Here is a 15,360-nt window from a genome sequence, read left to right as displayed (position 1 = left end):
ATAAATGTGGAATATTCGGTGATGTTTTTATCGACAGCGAGATGAATGTGGTGACTTTGTTAATCCCAAGACCTGTTAAACCAATTTCTTAGACGCGGTTCGGAGTTGCTTATAGAACAGGATGCATGTGTGCATTTATAGGGGGTGGGTCTATGTACATATATGTGGGCTTCTTTTGTGTTTCGCAAAAAAAAATTATCCTCCAAACTTATAGAAGAAATATAAAAAAACTATCCATCTGGACGTGTAAAAAAAGGAAGAAAAAAACTATTCATCTGGATGTGTAAAAAAGGAAGAAAAAAAACTATCCCTCCGAACCTGTCAAAATGGAGAGAAAAAATATTATAAATCTTTTGTTAGTAGAAGCCTTAAATATATATATAATAAAAATAAGGGAAGTGGTTATGGTCTATGAATGAGATCGATCTTCTTCTACACAAAAATAGTACTCTATGTCAATTTGATGGTCATCAAATTAGAACTATCTCACTTTATTCGTTTGCATAATTTCTAAAGTTTAAAATAAAGACCAAGCCAGCCCTTGGTGACAATTTTTTTACAGAAGCGGTTCTTAGTGAGAATTCTAAAAATTTGTGTGCCATTGCTACGCTAACCATTGGGTCTCTTCCCCATTCTCAATTTGTGAAGTCTCATTGGGCAACTCGATGTGAACTTAAAAAATAAAAATAAGATCTTGAAAATAATTTGTACCACTATGGACAAGTGCTTGTTTTGGTACTTTCATAGTCAACGAATTGGAAAATATGCAACTAAATTAAATCGCGTAGAGAAATTGTAGCCAAAGACTAACTTAAACTACGTATAAAAAATCACAAATTCCACACCCGTGTTAAGAAAATGACGCTCACACAATCTCTTTTGTTAAATTTGCATTTAACACACGATACTCCATTGTGGGAGTGATAACTATTCACACGAAATTTTAAGATCTATAACGAATAAAGCTAAAAATATAGACACGGAAAAAATTGTATTGACTCGACATGATTCTACTTTCAGCGTGACATCATTCAAAAAATAAAAAAAACTTTCGGTTTCCAATACATAGCTCCCAATACGAAGATGTTTCACTTCCAGAAATCTCACATGCTTGAACTCAAGATCAGAGCTTTCAAATAAATGCACTGTTCAAAAAATCATCCAATTCAACGATTAATAGGTCAATTAATCGCTACTTGATGGTCACCGATTAGCCGATAAACTCATTGATCATCCGATTATCTCATTTATCGTCCGATTACTAGGCTAATTTGCATATTAATCGCTAATCGCGAGCTGACCGAGTTGACATCGATAAGCGATTTCCTCAACATTGAATAAATGTAGTTAGAATTGCCAAAGCTGAGAGTGGCAATTTGCCAAGTTTTAAAAATAAATTGACATTGATGTGTAGGCTGCTTCTGAGCGCGAGGTCATGAACATGATCATGACTTAAACGTTGACTTTGAGAAGACTGGTAATGTCGACGTGTCAGTATCACTCTCATTTGAATCTATCAGCATGTGGTTTCTATAGATAATGGGGTTGCTAAGTTAGCAGTGTTGACATCTGTACATAGAGCTATGGTCACTAGGTAGATTTGTGTTTTCCTCGCCACCTTAGTTGTTGCCTTCCCTAGATCCAATAAAGCTTTTGGGTGTAAGGTTATGTCCAAGAGAGTTGATGTTATCCCAAGATCAGAATTTGGGAATGAGAAATCAAGCAAGTGTAGAAACAAGAAGAGGGGTGCTACAGGGGAGGGTTGTTTGATGGATGCCACTATCCCTTGGCATGTCATTGTCGGTGAGTTGTAGGCGTGTACTATTTAGAGTGTTCATTCTTGTGTTTGGCTCTTTGGTCTCATGTGGTTGACAAGAGTGATTGCGGCCTTGTTCTTCGGGTCTTCTATTAGGCTTGGTGGTGACTGTGGGTGTGGCTCCTGCCTGGTTGGTGTTTGGGTCGGCTAGGCCATACTATTGTAGGTTTTTGCTCTGTTTTCTCCTAAAAACCTGAGTACTTTCTTCTTAATTAATGGCCTCTGTTTCAAAAAAAAAAAGGCATATTATTGATTCTCCGTTGTAACGTGCTACCTCCGTTCCAAAATATAAGCATTTTTAGAAGGCTTGTATTTGGGTATGGAGGTAATAACTAGTAAGACTGAAGTTTGCGGATCATAAAAAAACACAAATGCTTACCAATACGTACTATGCTCATCCACATGTATACACCCATACCCCCATGAACAGCTTCGAGAGATTGAGTCCAACAAATCGATTCAGTGGGTCATGTGATGAACAATGTGACCACAAACTCCTTGCTATCAACGGAAACATCACATCTCACAAAAGAAAAAAACATTGTATCCACTAAAGTGTGAAGCCCGAGTTGGATCTGTGGTGGGCTGGAGTGCCGGTGCCCTCCTAGCCATCCAACCGAAGATTGATCATCAAATTTGCATCACTCCCTCTATTTCATAATTCTTGTAGTGTTATTTAAATTTAAAATAAACTAAAATCACAATAAAAGTTATACTCCCTCCGTGTAACCCTAGCATGTTTTTTCGTAGGGTAAGACGCTAGCATGTATAGTACGCGATGTTCGGCGTTGATTAAATGGAAATGGAAGAAGTGGTACGTATACAACGGATGGACGGCGGGACGATCGAGTACCAGTACGGCAGTACTGTACTCTGTACTGCGTAATTTGGGATTCCACGGCGCAACGCGCATGGGCAGTAGATCCCCACAAACCACGGTACACGTCCGCAGTTCCGCACGACTTGACGAGACCACGACGGCAGCACCCGCCCCAGCCCAAGGATCTCTCTCGCGTCGCCTTTGTCAAACCCGCAATCCACAACATCTCAACGAACCCGGTCCTCCTGCGCCACTCTCCGTAGCCTACACCTCCCGGAGACCCATAACCTCTTTCTCCCGTAGACCCAGTCCACCATTACTGGAGACGACACCCGTGACGCTACTCTTCCCCCGAGGTCCCCGGTCCCAACTCCCAACCCAAGGCTGGCCTCCAGTTCCAGTCCAGAAACCCACCACCGCCGCCGCCCCCCACCAGGCCACCGCCACCAGCCGCTACGCCCAATCCAAGTCCGCGCCGCACCAACCACCGCCCTTCTCCCCCCAGATCTAGCCCCCGCCTACGTGTTGCCCCTCGATTCGGCGCGCCCCTGTCCCGGCCTCGTGCCGGAGATGCCACCCGCGGCCTCAAATCTGGCAGATTCCTCCGCCACCTCCTCCTCCTGGTAGCAGCAGCGGCACGATGCAGGCGCGGGTGGCGTCCATGGAGGACATGAAGGAGCCGCGGCAGGCGGCCCAGGGCCGGCTCTTCCCCACGGGGATGCTCAAGCTCTTCCTCGGCTTCCTCCTCCTCGGCGTCGGCCTCTCCGCCGCCGGCATGTACATGGCGCGCCACACGCTCGCCGCCGCCGCGCCCGCCCTCTTCCGCCCCTGCCTCGGCACCTCCTCGCCCCCCGCCTCCTCCTCTGACCTCGAGACGCTCGACCGCTGGACCCGCCCGCCGGCGCGCGCGCGCCACGCCATGGCGGACGACGAGCTGCTGTGGCGCGCATCCTTCGCGCCGCGCGTGCGCGCCTACCCGTTCCCGCGCGTGCCCAAGCTCGCCTTCATGTTCCTCACGCGCGGCCCGCTCCCGCTCGCGCCCCTCTGGGAGCGCTTCTTCCGTGGGCACGAAGGGCGGTACTCCGTCTACGTCCACGCGCTGCCGTCCTACCGCGGCAACTACACCTCCGACTCCGTCTTCTACCAACGGGATGTCGCCAGCAAGGTTTGCTCCTCGCCTCCTCCATCACGCGCGCGCGCGCGCTCGACCCCATGCCGGTAGTGTGATCGTGTACTCAAACTTTGCAACGGGCCGTTTTAGTGTGATACTACTAGGTATCTTCCTGCCTACTCATGCTCATCTTGTGAGACCACAGACCAACAACAGAACATGCAGTGCCAACTTCTATACTAGGTTTATCTTCGCACTAGAGGGCAAACTGTGAGTTTAGCAGGGTGCTTCAATGCCTAATTGATGTGAACCAGATCCGTGTTCTGTTACCAGCTTACTCTGGGGAAAGATTCTTAAATTCAGTAACCTGTATTAGTTTTGTCACCCATCTAGCAGCGACTAGGCAGCCTAACAGTCTGACTGGTCAAGCTGGAAACGTTTATCCTTTGAGCACCCTGCACTCCTACCGAGGCAACTACACCTTCGACTCCGTCTTCTACCACCGGCATATCGCCAGTAAGGTTAGTTCCCATCACGCGCGCACCACTTGGCGCCCCATGCCATCGCAGACTAGTAGTGTGACCACGTACTCAACTTAGCAACAAGCCGTTTTAGTGTGATACTAGGTATCCTGCCTACTCATGCTGGTCTTCTGAGACCACAGACCAACAAACATATGGTGCCAACTTCCATGCTTGTACAATTGAGCTGTACTGTAAGGTTCCTCTGCCATTCCTTGGTTATATGATAAGCTTGTTACTGAATTCCAACGTTTCAGCCCTTCTAATGAATTCCATGGCAGTATGGTTTTTTTTCTTTGAAACGGAGGCAAAAGCTTTGCCCCATTCGTTAATTAAGAAGAGAGTGCCCAGTTTTTAGGAGAAAACCGGGCAAAAACCTACAATAACAGAGACAGACCATGACATTGGGGGCACTCATCAAACCACTCCGGATCCAGGGTAGGCAGCAGCTAAGGTGGCGAGAAAATAAGTCTGGACTGTCGGCAGCGGTGCCCAGAGCTGGAGTATGGGATATTGGTACACTAAACTGTGGTAGTACTTACCCAATAGAAAGTTGCCATTCCATTCTGATGTAATTCGCTAGAAATGTTTGTTTGCCCCCTGATAGCGCTAGCACTGTTCTAGAAAACAACTCTACTAGGTCATCTGCTCGGCCGACACAAGGTGTACCTGTTTTAGAGTCTCCTAACTCTTCCTGCTGCATTATAAGTTGGCAGACCTGCAATTGGTCAGACTTATCTCCATCAGTTTTCTCTCAGAGAAAAACATATGGCTTCCCCTTTCAGGATTTCCACATATCCATGTAGGAGAAGTTGAAATTTTCTGTAGATTCCCTGTTGTGTTGAGAACTTAAGATATCTGAGTGCCCGACACTAATATTTGATCTGCTTTGCTGCTCACAGGTTACAGAATGGGGTCAGATGAGTATGTGTGACGCTGAGAGACGCCTGCTGGCAAATGCTTTGCTGGATATATCTAATGAGTGGTTTGTGCTTGTGTCGGAGTCATGCATTCCTATATTTGATTTCAACACCACATACGAATACTTTCAGAATTCAAGTCAAAGCTTTGTCATGGTGTTTGATGATCCTGGACCATATGGACGCGGCCGGTATAATTATAACATGACCCCGGAGGTTGAGCTCACACAATGGCGCAAAGGCTCGCAATGGTTTGAAGTAGACAGAGAACTTGCTATCGAGATCATTAGAGACACACGCTATTACCCGAAATTCAAGGAGTTCTGCAGGCCTCATTGTTATGTTGATGAACACTACTTCCCTACCATGCTCATGATTGAAGCTCCGCAGAGCCTTGCTAATAGAAGTATCACTTGGGTGGATTGGTCAAGAGGCGGTGCACATCCAGCCACGTTTGGTAGGCGAGATATCACAGAGGAATTCCTGAAAAGGGTTCAAACTGGGCGGACTTGTTTATACAATAATCAAAATACAACGACATGCTTCCTATTTGCTCGGAAGTTCGCTCCAAGTGCACTGGAGCCATTGTTAGCGTTAGCGCCCACTGTGCTCGGTTATGGCTGATGGATGATTTAACAGGTGCCCCCTGTAAGTTTTGGTATAGATCAGTGTAGATTTACATGTGTTGGGGCATGAGCTTATTTTGATGGATGACTACCTGTACTCTGCCCACATCATTATACACAAATTTGTACTATTATTTTGTACAGTAACCTGACAGTGGACAAGAGAACTATTCTCTTGGGCTATTGCGCTGTATATTTTGGGTTAAAAGAATGTATTACTAAAATTTTGTTTGGGGTAATGTTGAGATAAAGGCAACAAAGTTGTTCAATTATATGGCCTGAAAATAAATAAAATACAGATATCAGAAAAAGCAAAAAAAAGGTTAAATGGAAGAATGTATAACATATTCCCTCAATTCCAATGAGTAACACATATTTTATTGAAAAAGTCAAGCTAAGTAAAGTTTAACCAAACTTTTAGAAAAAAAATATCAAGAACCATGATATTATATAGATATCATATGAAAATATATTTCGTGATGTATCTAAATGTGTTGATTGTGGATTGTACATAATAATTATTTTTTCTAAAAACTTGGTCAAACTACTTTTAGAAAAAAATATAAGCCTGATTCATTACAACGGAGGTAGTATCAAACAATGTGACGTGTGACTGCTACAAAACCGAAGCGGTACTGCATTTGGTCGGATTTGCCCCCATCTGCTTTCCATCCAGAGAAAAAACCTGTGGCCTTTGTCCAATCCAGGATTTTAACATATCAAGCAGTAGCAACGTGGCTTCCTTTCCATGTAGGAAGCACACTGGAGAGCAAGCTAGAGCGTCATCTCATTCCATGGCTCAGTCTCCAGGTAAACTGATGGACGCAATCAGAAGGCCAGTCACAGCAGCTTCATCTGTTCATCAATCAGCGGCAAATCATCTCCAGCCAGTCGTCACCTTGGCTCGGAGGAATGGAGCTAGCAGGAGGTGTCTTCTCACTCTGCTGGCATCCGCTGCAGCCATACCCGAGGCCAGTGAATCAAGAAAGGCCCTATTGCAAGGTATGAAAGCATATGTTCTGATTTTCCAGCCGTTTGCTGCACACCTTGGATAGATAAATGATTCTGCCTGGATATATGTAGATTATGTGAAGAGATCAAAGGAAAACAAAGAAAAAAATGACAAGGAGGTATGTGGCCTTCTATCGATTCTTTTACCTTGGTATCCCATCATGGGCCATGGCTAATGGAAGAATCCCTTTGCTATTGCTTTGACTCAGTAATCTATACGCACCTCTATATTGAATCATGAGCTCGTTGCTTCAGTTTACTTTATACTTCATGAAAAACTTGAGGGGATTTTTTTCTTTTGAGAAAACAGGCAATTTTTCCTAATTTTATTTTTAAAAGTAGAAGGTAAGTTTGACCTGTGACATCTGCGAATGCAGCCTACACATTTAAACATGACTATTATACTGCATTATTTAAGTCTCGGGTTAATTCGGCTGTAGCCTCTTTACAGTGGCAGTTCTGTCAGCAAATTTACTGGAGCAACAAAATTGATCTAGAAGAATTGTGGTTGCAACTAATTATGTGTTGCTTTTTTCTCATATTCAGAGACGGGATGAAGTCTACAAGAGGAATTACAAGGATTATTTCGGTTTCATGGAGGGCCCGGTTAGAGAGAAGAAAGAGGAGGATCTCACAGAGTCAGAGAAAGGAATTCTCGCATGGCTTGACAAGAACAAGTAGCTTTTGTATAGGAAAATTCCTACAATGGTGAAGTTTGTTAATGAGAATGTATTACTGGAAATTTGTTGGGGAAATGCTGAGATAAAGGCAAGAAATGTTATTCAAATATATGGTCTAGAAATAAGAAATATAGTGTACATAACGGAAAAGCAAAAAAGGTTAAATGGAAGAACCAGTCTGACATGTGACTGGTCCAAAACCTGGGGAGTGCTGCACATGGTCAGATTTGCCCCTGTCTGCTTCTATCCATAGAAAAACCTGCGGCTCATATAAAATCCAGGATTTCTTGATATCAAGTACTAGTAGGAAGCTGGCCATATCTACAAAGGAGTTAAGAGAGCACGCTGGACAGTCATCACATGGCTCAGCCTCCAGGTAAACTGATGGACGCAGTCAGAAGGCCAGTCTCGGCAGCTTCATCTCTTCATCAATCAGCGGCAAATCACCTCCAGCCACTGGTCACCTTGGCTCAGAGGAATGGAGTTGGCAGGAGATCCCTCCTAACTCTGCTGGCATCAGCTGCGGCCATACCCGAGGCTAGTGAATCAAGAAAGGCCCTATTGCAAGGTATGTGAGCATATGGTCCGATTTTTCGGGTCTACAGGCAACCATTATTTGTGGCCGGTTTGCTGTTCACCTTGGATAGATAAATTATTCTTCCTGCATATGTAGATTATGTGAAGAGATCAAAGGAAAACAAAGAAAAGAACGACAAAGAGGTATGTGGCCTACATTCGATATTTTTTCCTTGGTAATCTCATTCATGGCTAGTGGAAGAAGCCTTTTGCTATTGTTTTGAGTCGATAATCTATATGCACTTCTCTATCAAATCATGAGCTCTTTTCAATTACTCATCTGGGTCCATATGTTCCAATTTCATTGTTTCGGTTGATTTAATACTATTGTCCCTTTGCTTTTTCATTTTTCATGAAAAACTTGAGGGAGGTTTGACCTGTGCTGTAATTTACTACCCTTGTTCGTAGTACAGGTTCAAGTTTCTTGGCGTTGGAGGAGATGCCTCTGATTCAAATAGGGAACCTTCTGCCACATATAAACTCAACCTACATAGTTAAATGCAGCTATCATAGCAGTTTAAGTCTCGGATGAATTCAGCTGCAGCCTCTTTACAATGTCAATTTTATCACTATATATAAGTTTACTGGAGCAACAAATTGATCGAGAAGAGAGCTTTCGCTGTGGTTGCAACTAATTTTGTGCTGATCTCATATTCCAGAGGCTGGATGACTTCTACAAGAGGAATTACAAAGATTATTTTGGTTTCATGGAGAATTCGGTTAGAGAGAAGAAAGAGGAGGAGCTCACGGAGTCGGAGAAAGGAATTCTCGCGTGGCTCGACAAGAACAAGTAGCTTTTTGACCACGAGAGGGGCTCGCCAACCAAATAGCTGAAACAGCTTTTGTAGTTCGTTCCGCTATTAAGTTCTCAAGGAGTTGTTGAGCTTAGCAGGTAGTCCTCACTTGCCTCTGAAGCTGGTGAAGCTCATTTTGTTTCATCATTTTTATCTCAATCTGTGCAGTAGCACAACTCTTTGCTTGATCTGATAGTATGATTCAGCTTTGCAAAATCGGGAATTTTCATTAACTTTAGATTCCAGGACAGAGAAATAGGGAGAATTCTTCCATCCCAAATTCCCAATTCATACATTAGTACTAAGCCATCACCAAATAAACTGAAAGTAAACTCACTGTCATGGGTAACAAACAAAATTTGCATAGGTACTTATTTGAAGAAAGACTGAGTACAAACATACCCCAGAATGACTGAAGACTGAGTACCAAGTCTTCTGCTTGTTTCATGGAGGAAGTAGAAGCCATGGCATACCAAAGGGAAGGGAAGTTCCAAAAATTATAACTTCAGGTTAATGATAGTTTGTAGGCTTCAAGTGCTTGATTTTGTTGCCAAGTTCAAATTTCTGTTGCAACCCACAACCCTTAACCCTTTCCAAGTTTTCATAGCAAGTACTAATCATGAACATGCTTCAAACATAAGCATGCAGTCTTACTGGTCAACCCAAATAAAATCCTAAAACCAACCATCCATGATTATTGAACATAATACAATGTTCTCTTTAGAAAGAGTAAAGATGCTAGTACCAGAATGAGGTGCCCATACACGGACCCAACACACAAACCCTGAATTATGCAAATAAACCTACGATGAGGGGAATAGCAAATGCGACAGTTAGGGAGAGCGCTGGCGCAACATTATCCATTCAGAGCACCCAGTTGATGCTATCATACCCGAAGTCATAACGTGCACACTTGTGCTTGACCACCTTAAGGCTCTGATCATCACCAACACCAGCTGTCATCTCTATGCCGGTGAACACAGCAAACTGCTCACTGGTCTCATCTATTTCAAATATCCTAACGATGAGAAACTTGCCATCGCCCAGGTTGACAAGCTCGAGTTGTATTGGAATCCAGAACTCTTCGTCAGGTAGGTTCAGATCTTGCCCAACATGCAGCACCGTGGGTGGTCGTTCACCGTCGACGTCTATTGCAGAGAGGTCCACAGCACACAGGTGTTTGGGGTCAAAGAAGCCAAACCATAGGTTGAACTCAGAGACGTACTGAGCTCTGCCATCAAAGGGCAGCTTCCATGCCCCAACGTAACTCCATTCCTCTGAGGGACTCCATCCTAGACTGCTACTAGGGTCAAGGTGTGCCGTCTCGAACCTGTAGGTGCCGATTCCGTCATCGCATGATACAAAGATGGTGGAACAGCCGTTGCCGTCGAGTACTGTGCCATAGGCAGTGATGGAGGAGGGTCCGAACCCAGGTTGGCGGATAAATGGAGGCGGTGGAAGAACCCGCCAACGCCAGATCGGCATCATCAAGTTGCTACCCAATTCTCTGTGTCTGGACACAGGCTCAAGGACCTCAAAGCATCGACCATTGGCCTTACCAGGGAACCTGTCGAGGACATACATGCTGTTTTGGTTGGTGCCAGGATGCGGCACTGTGGACATCCACATGGGGCTTATTCCCTTAGAGCATGTCTAACAGACCTCTTATTTTTCTACCCCTTAAAACACGAGTAGAGGGCCCTGTATTCACTTTTCGCTGGCCAAAAACTCGTCTGAGCTAGCAGACCCCGTATCCCCACCCCGTAAAACAGAATCCGACGGAATATTCTGTTTTCAGCGGCGGCGCGCGGGTGGCTATGGCGGCGGCGCGGGGAAAACGGTTGGGATTTCTGAAATGTCCGCGCGCCATAATGAAATGGGATGAGGGGTTGGCCCTGTATTCAGCCTCCCGCCCCTTACAAGTAAGGGGCGAAGAGCCGCCCCGTAGCCAAAACTGTAAAAAATCGATGCGGGGGCTTGTTTTACATGGTCTGCTAGACGGCCGGGTAGCGCCCAACCCCTTATTTTAGCGGTTATTATACGGGTTTGCCCCTTTTACGGGGTCTGTTAGACCTGCTCTTAGGCGCCTTGAGGGCGCTGAGGGTGGTGTGTACATGTTTGTCAGCGTCGTACAGCCCGGCCTCGCCGAACTTAGTGGTATAGACAATTCTGCCTTCGCTGGTGGCGTGGGGCCTGAAGAGCGCAAACATATCCATGATGCCCCCATAGTCTGCTGCAGTGAAGTTCGTGCTTGAGGGCGGCAGCTGCAGGGTCTGCAACCCTGGAATAGATTGCTTCATGGTTGCTTCATCTGCTGCTTCAGTTGCGGCTTTTGCTGACTGGTAGAAGAAGTGCTTGTAAGGATCCATGCGGCGCACTGAATGGACGCATTCGTCACAGTTAGTCGTCACCAGATTCACAAACCGCCTCATCATCTTCGTCACCAGTGGTGCAGTGCGGCAGCTGGGCGGCGATTGGGGCGGCGGCGGAGACTGGAATTGGGGCGTGTCGGGGGGAAGCCGTGGGCGCGTGTGGCCTTTTTTGTTGCTGGGCCGTCCGACGCAGCAGTGGCGTTTTTGTTACATAATAGGTAGTAGGCAATTCGATCGTGTCCGGCCCATCCTATTTTTCATCTACGTATCTACGTATAAAGCAAAGTCAGAAACCCTAAAGCATCCTCGGCCGGCGGCTTCCGGCACATGATGGAGCACGGCAAAAGGAAAGCGACGGATCTTGAAGGAGGAAGAGGCGTCCAGGCTTCCCCTGACAAGATCGTCCCGGCGGGTGATTTTGATGAGGTACAGGAGGGGCGGTCGGCCTACCTTGTGGCATGCCACTGGGACTGGTCTAGGGCTTCCAAGCCGTTCTCCGTGTACAAGATGGACGTAGGCCCCTCCGATGCGGCGCTGGCGAGCGGGAGGATCCGGCGCTCTAGACTTCGCCGCGCCGCGTCCCTGGAGATGGCAGCGGGGGGCAAGACCTTCGCGGCCGTGCGGTCGAGGCGCCGCGCGTGGATCGTCGGCGCCGGGGGCACTGCCGGCGACACCGTCTTCTTCGACACCGAGACGCGAAAGGTGATCGCTGGGCCGGCTCTCACCTCAGCGAAGTGGAACCCTATCCTAACGGCCGTGGGGGACCGGGTCTATGCCATGTCTAGCACTCCCTCATGGGTCCTTGATCCCAACTTCCCGCCCTGGTTCGAGGTGCTTGATCTTTCCGAAGCCAGAGTCGTCACCGTCGACGACCGCTCCCATCTCGAGGGGTGCTCTTGGAGCGCCCTGCCGATTCCACCTTGCATGCCTTGGATGCTCTCCCCGTTTGAATACCACTACAAGTGGTTGATGGTAGTCGTCATGTCCTACGCGGTGGTCGGACCCTACATCCTGGTGTCGTTCAATGAAACCTGGGGCACGCATGCACTCGACACCAACTCGCTCCAATGGCACAAGGTCGACGACGAGAGGCTGCCTTTCTTTGGCTGTGCCGACCCGGAAGGGGGATCATCCATCTTCCTTGCCTTGTCCAAGAGAAACGGGCCTCTCAATGCTTACCGCATCCGTGTCGCAGATTCTGGCAAGGACGACCATGCCCTTAAGCTATCCATCACCGTGCTCCCGGTGAGATGCATGGAACAACCTGAAGTGGACGAGGAGCCCTGCTTCGCTTCGTTGGATAATGGGCGCTTCTGCTCGTTGAGTTTGTCGGTTGACAGCAGCAGCATGACTCTTCACCCCGAGTACCTCGAATTGTTTCCAAGGAAGGCTCGTGTGAATTTGAGAATCTATCAAATAGAGAACCCGGAGTCACTCCTGGATGCTCCAGAGGAAACGCTGCTTGCTAGGAAGCCAAAGATCAGAATCTCCAGCCAATGGGAGCGGGCGTTCAAGATTTCCAATTCATCCCAAGGATTCTGCCCCTTTTCATTCACTCTTCTATTTGTATAAGATAGTATTTTACAGTGGAGATTTCTTAGCGATGATCATAGGTATTTTTTTCTGCTTATCTGACACTATATTTAATGAGGGAAGATATTACTGTTGTATCTCCAATGCATCGGTTCTTAGCGTGATCTCCTAGATAGGTATGCATTTTAGGATATACTACCTCTGTTTCAAGAAATAAGACGCACGCGTATTTCAAGACGAATTTTGACCTAAAAATTAAGCAACAAAATCTTGATTATATTATGTGTAATTAGCACCGTTGGATTCGTATTGAAAAGCACTTTCTAATGATGTTAATTTCATACAAATAATTTTTATATATTTGAAGTAATTATTGGTCAAACAAAAAGCACGTAAAACGAGGATGCTTTATTCCGTTTGTTAGGGCTATATCTAAATGATGTTAGGCTAAATGAGTTTAGGGATCATAATTGCATTTCAACATTGTGGCCTAGATGTGGTGACTCGTGTGTATCCATTCGAAGTACAAACGCATCAAACTAAAACGGAGGGAAAGAACGGTTTGCCCTGCCTAGGCATAAGTGCCAAGAGCGGTTTAGCTCTAGCACGTGCTCCTAGATAAGTTGTGTAAATGAAAATTGAGTCATCCACCGAGAAAGTAGTAGTACATTCTTATAATCAACTAGTTGAATGCCCGTGCGTTGCTACGGCTCCATAAAATTTTAATTGTCACTCGAGTAAATATAGTGAACAAGAAAATTCACATGAATTCGGAATTAGATGTTTCGATCTAATAACCCTTATTTCCTAAAATCACGGAGTGACCACTTGCAGAGCACTGGTTGGAATGATCTTTCCAGTGACATGTAACATGTGGCATAACAATAGGTAGATAAAACATAATATACACCCCAATAATTGACCATATATAAGAGTTAGGATGTAAAGATCACATACCATCAGTTTCATATAAAATTCAGAAAAGATATACAGAAAACACATCTTTATTTTTTAATCCATTCAATAGCATATAACTGCAGGAAAGATCTTTGAACTTGTTTTAACTTTCCTTCAACAAATGGAAGCAAATTATTTCCATGCAATAAAATTTCCACACACACATGTAAAACTTTCTTGTTCCTCATATAATGTAACTTCATACACAAGGCAGTTCTCTAATAGACCTCTCCAGGCCACTTATACAACCTAGAGCACTTTGTGTGCATGGTGCCTTCCAAATATGCATCCCTGCAAAGTAAATTGATACTGCCACTTTGGTATTGAAACCTTAACCTGAAAAAAAGTTCTGAACACATTATTAATACACGGAACATCAAAGCATGCACTTTTAGTTTCAGTCTTGAATGAAATTGTCTGTCACCGACTCACCGTGTCGACTCGATGTATTTATTTCCGATATAAACCAAACACATTCAGTATGAAATGTATCTATACACTAATACCTAGTAAACACAAATCAAAATTTAGTCTAGTCAAACATAGTAAGGTTTTACTTGTATATATCATGATCCTGAATGTACCAACTTTCATTTTTGGTCTGACAAAGTAATTCTTCCTGACGGTAAGTAGACAACATAAAATGTACAATTATAGTTTCTGATTATCCTCCTAAGTCTAACTGAGCAGATACTCTTTGGACAAACATACTCTTTGGCCATACAAACATATATATCAGAAGAAAAATGAATTGTCTTTGAACATTAACAACGTGTTTAGGGACGCAAACCAACCTGGCACAAACACATCGCTTCTTGAGATGGCACACTCGTAACCCAACAAACCGGATTGTTGTACTATAATAACTTTCCTGATGGTTCTTCGGACAACAAAAATATCAGCGATCAACACCTATGCAGTGGGGGAATTACCATGGGAGTATTAAAAGAATATATCTTATCACCACACAAGAACAAACTAACAACATGGCAAAAAAAGAAGCACACACCTTCGACTACGTCAGTTTCTTCATGCATGGCAGCTGCTTGCTTGGTAGAACACATCATATCATGGGTGAAGAAGGAGAATCTAATTTAGTAATTAAGCTAGCATCAGCAATATCAAAGTTTATAAGTAAAGCAGAGAAAGATCATATGCGGCAGATATGAACCAACATTATTTCTTAATTAGGTAGAGTTAATAAAGCATACAAGAGTATACAAAATGTAACCTTTGTACAAATATATCAATTAAATGAGCATCAAAAAGGCATACTTAATTTATGACCTGCATGATGATACATCTGATGAAAACACAATGGGACAGTGCAACATTAATTTTAACCCGCAACAAAATATGCCAACATTTCGATGCACTGAACTGTCTGGACACAAGCACATCAATATATTCATACCTGCCTTCTATTAGGAAAATACTGCCAAAAGAAGCCTGTGCTAGGTGTCATTACTTCGTTCTTTATCACATCAATGAAAGCGGCAGTGATCAACACACGTAAAGTAACACCTACATATTCTATACGCAAACAGATACACAATACAGAATACGTGCATAGAAGAACAAAACAATCAGATAGAGAAACAAACAGAGTCAATCACCTAGTGT

General features: G+C 44.7%; 5 protein-coding genes across 5 annotated transcripts; 4 read left to right on the top strand and 1 right to left on the bottom strand.

The window, feature by feature from the left end:
• Positions 1–2,994: 2,994 nt before the first annotated feature.
• Positions 2,995–6,045, top strand: LOC127293024 (glycosyltransferase BC10). Its single transcript, XM_051322574.2, has 2 exons — positions 2,995–3,801; positions 5,171–6,045. Exons 1-2 carry the CDS (start codon positions 3,277–3,279, stop codon positions 5,810–5,812), a joined length of 1,167 nt encoding a protein of 388 aa, XP_051178534.1. The 5' UTR covers positions 2,995–3,276; the 3' UTR covers positions 5,813–6,045.
• A 429-nt stretch (positions 6,046–6,474) lies between these two features.
• On the top strand, positions 6,475–7,612 carry LOC127293026 (uncharacterized). The gene is made up of 3 exons (XM_051322576.2): positions 6,475–6,816; positions 6,898–6,944; positions 7,372–7,612. The coding sequence occupies exons 1-3, from the start codon at positions 6,609–6,611 to the stop codon at positions 7,504–7,506; spliced, it is 390 nt and encodes a 129-aa protein (XP_051178536.1). The 5' UTR covers positions 6,475–6,608; the 3' UTR covers positions 7,507–7,612.
• Positions 7,613–7,706: 94 nt separating this feature from the next.
• On the top strand, positions 7,707–9,091 carry LOC127293025 (uncharacterized). The gene is made up of 3 exons (XM_051322575.2): positions 7,707–8,073; positions 8,179–8,225; positions 8,741–9,091. Exons 1-3 carry the CDS (start codon positions 7,866–7,868, stop codon positions 8,873–8,875), a joined length of 390 nt encoding a protein of 129 aa, XP_051178535.1. The 5' UTR covers positions 7,707–7,865; the 3' UTR covers positions 8,876–9,091.
• A 527-nt stretch (positions 9,092–9,618) lies between these two features.
• LOC127346917 (uncharacterized) lies at positions 9,619–10,609 on the bottom strand. The gene has a single exon (XM_051373160.2). It carries the CDS (start codon positions 10,502–10,504, stop codon positions 9,740–9,742), a length of 765 nt encoding a protein of 254 aa, XP_051229120.2. The 5' UTR covers positions 10,505–10,609; the 3' UTR covers positions 9,619–9,739.
• Positions 10,610–11,319: 710 nt separating this feature from the next.
• On the top strand, positions 11,320–12,892 carry LOC127293023 (uncharacterized). Its single transcript, XM_051322573.2, has one exon. It carries the CDS (start codon positions 11,575–11,577, stop codon positions 12,817–12,819), a length of 1,245 nt encoding a protein of 414 aa, XP_051178533.1. The 5' UTR covers positions 11,320–11,574; the 3' UTR covers positions 12,820–12,892.
• Positions 12,893–15,360: the final 2,468 nt, after the last annotated feature.

This window comes from Lolium perenne, chromosome 4 (genome assembly GCF_019359855.2).
Source record: "Lolium perenne isolate Kyuss_39 chromosome 4, Kyuss_2.0, whole genome shotgun sequence".
Lineage (NCBI taxonomy): Eukaryota > Viridiplantae > Streptophyta > Magnoliopsida > Poales > Poaceae > Lolium > Lolium perenne.
The sequence above is the reverse complement of the archived record's forward strand: the minus strand, read 5'-3'. Positions and strand labels throughout refer to the sequence as shown.

What these genes read in the sequence shown, in the direction of transcription:
- LOC127293024 (XM_051322574.2), top strand. Translation starts at nt 3,277, where the DNA reads ATGCAGGCGCGGGTGGCGTCCATGGAGGACATGAAGGAGCCGCGGCAG. An exon ending in AACGGGATGTCGCCAGCAAG is followed by an intron (nt 3,802 to 5,170) that starts GTTTGCTCCTCG and finishes TGCTGCTCACAG; the next exon opens with GTTACAGAATGGGGTCAGAT.
- LOC127293026 (XM_051322576.2), top strand. Translation starts at nt 6,609, where the DNA reads ATGGCTCAGTCTCCAGGTAAACTGATGGACGCAATCAGAAGGCCAGTC. An exon ending in AAGAAAGGCCCTATTGCAAG is followed by an intron (nt 6,817 to 6,897) that starts GTATGAAAGCAT and finishes GGATATATGTAG; the next exon opens with ATTATGTGAAGAGATCAAAG. An exon ending in AAGAAAAAAATGACAAGGAG is followed by an intron (nt 6,945 to 7,371) that starts GTATGTGGCCTT and finishes TCTCATATTCAG; the next exon opens with AGACGGGATGAAGTCTACAA.
- LOC127293025 (XM_051322575.2), top strand. Translation starts at nt 7,866, where the DNA reads ATGGCTCAGCCTCCAGGTAAACTGATGGACGCAGTCAGAAGGCCAGTC. An exon ending in AAGAAAGGCCCTATTGCAAG is followed by an intron (nt 8,074 to 8,178) that starts GTATGTGAGCAT and finishes CTGCATATGTAG; the next exon opens with ATTATGTGAAGAGATCAAAG. An exon ending in AAGAAAAGAACGACAAAGAG is followed by an intron (nt 8,226 to 8,740) that starts GTATGTGGCCTA and finishes CTCATATTCCAG; the next exon opens with AGGCTGGATGACTTCTACAA.
- LOC127346917 (XM_051373160.2), bottom strand. Translation starts at nt 10,504, where the DNA reads ATGTGGATGTCCACAGTGCCGCATCCTGGCACCAACCAAAACAGCATG.
- LOC127293023 (XM_051322573.2), top strand. Translation starts at nt 11,575, where the DNA reads ATGATGGAGCACGGCAAAAGGAAAGCGACGGATCTTGAAGGAGGAAGA.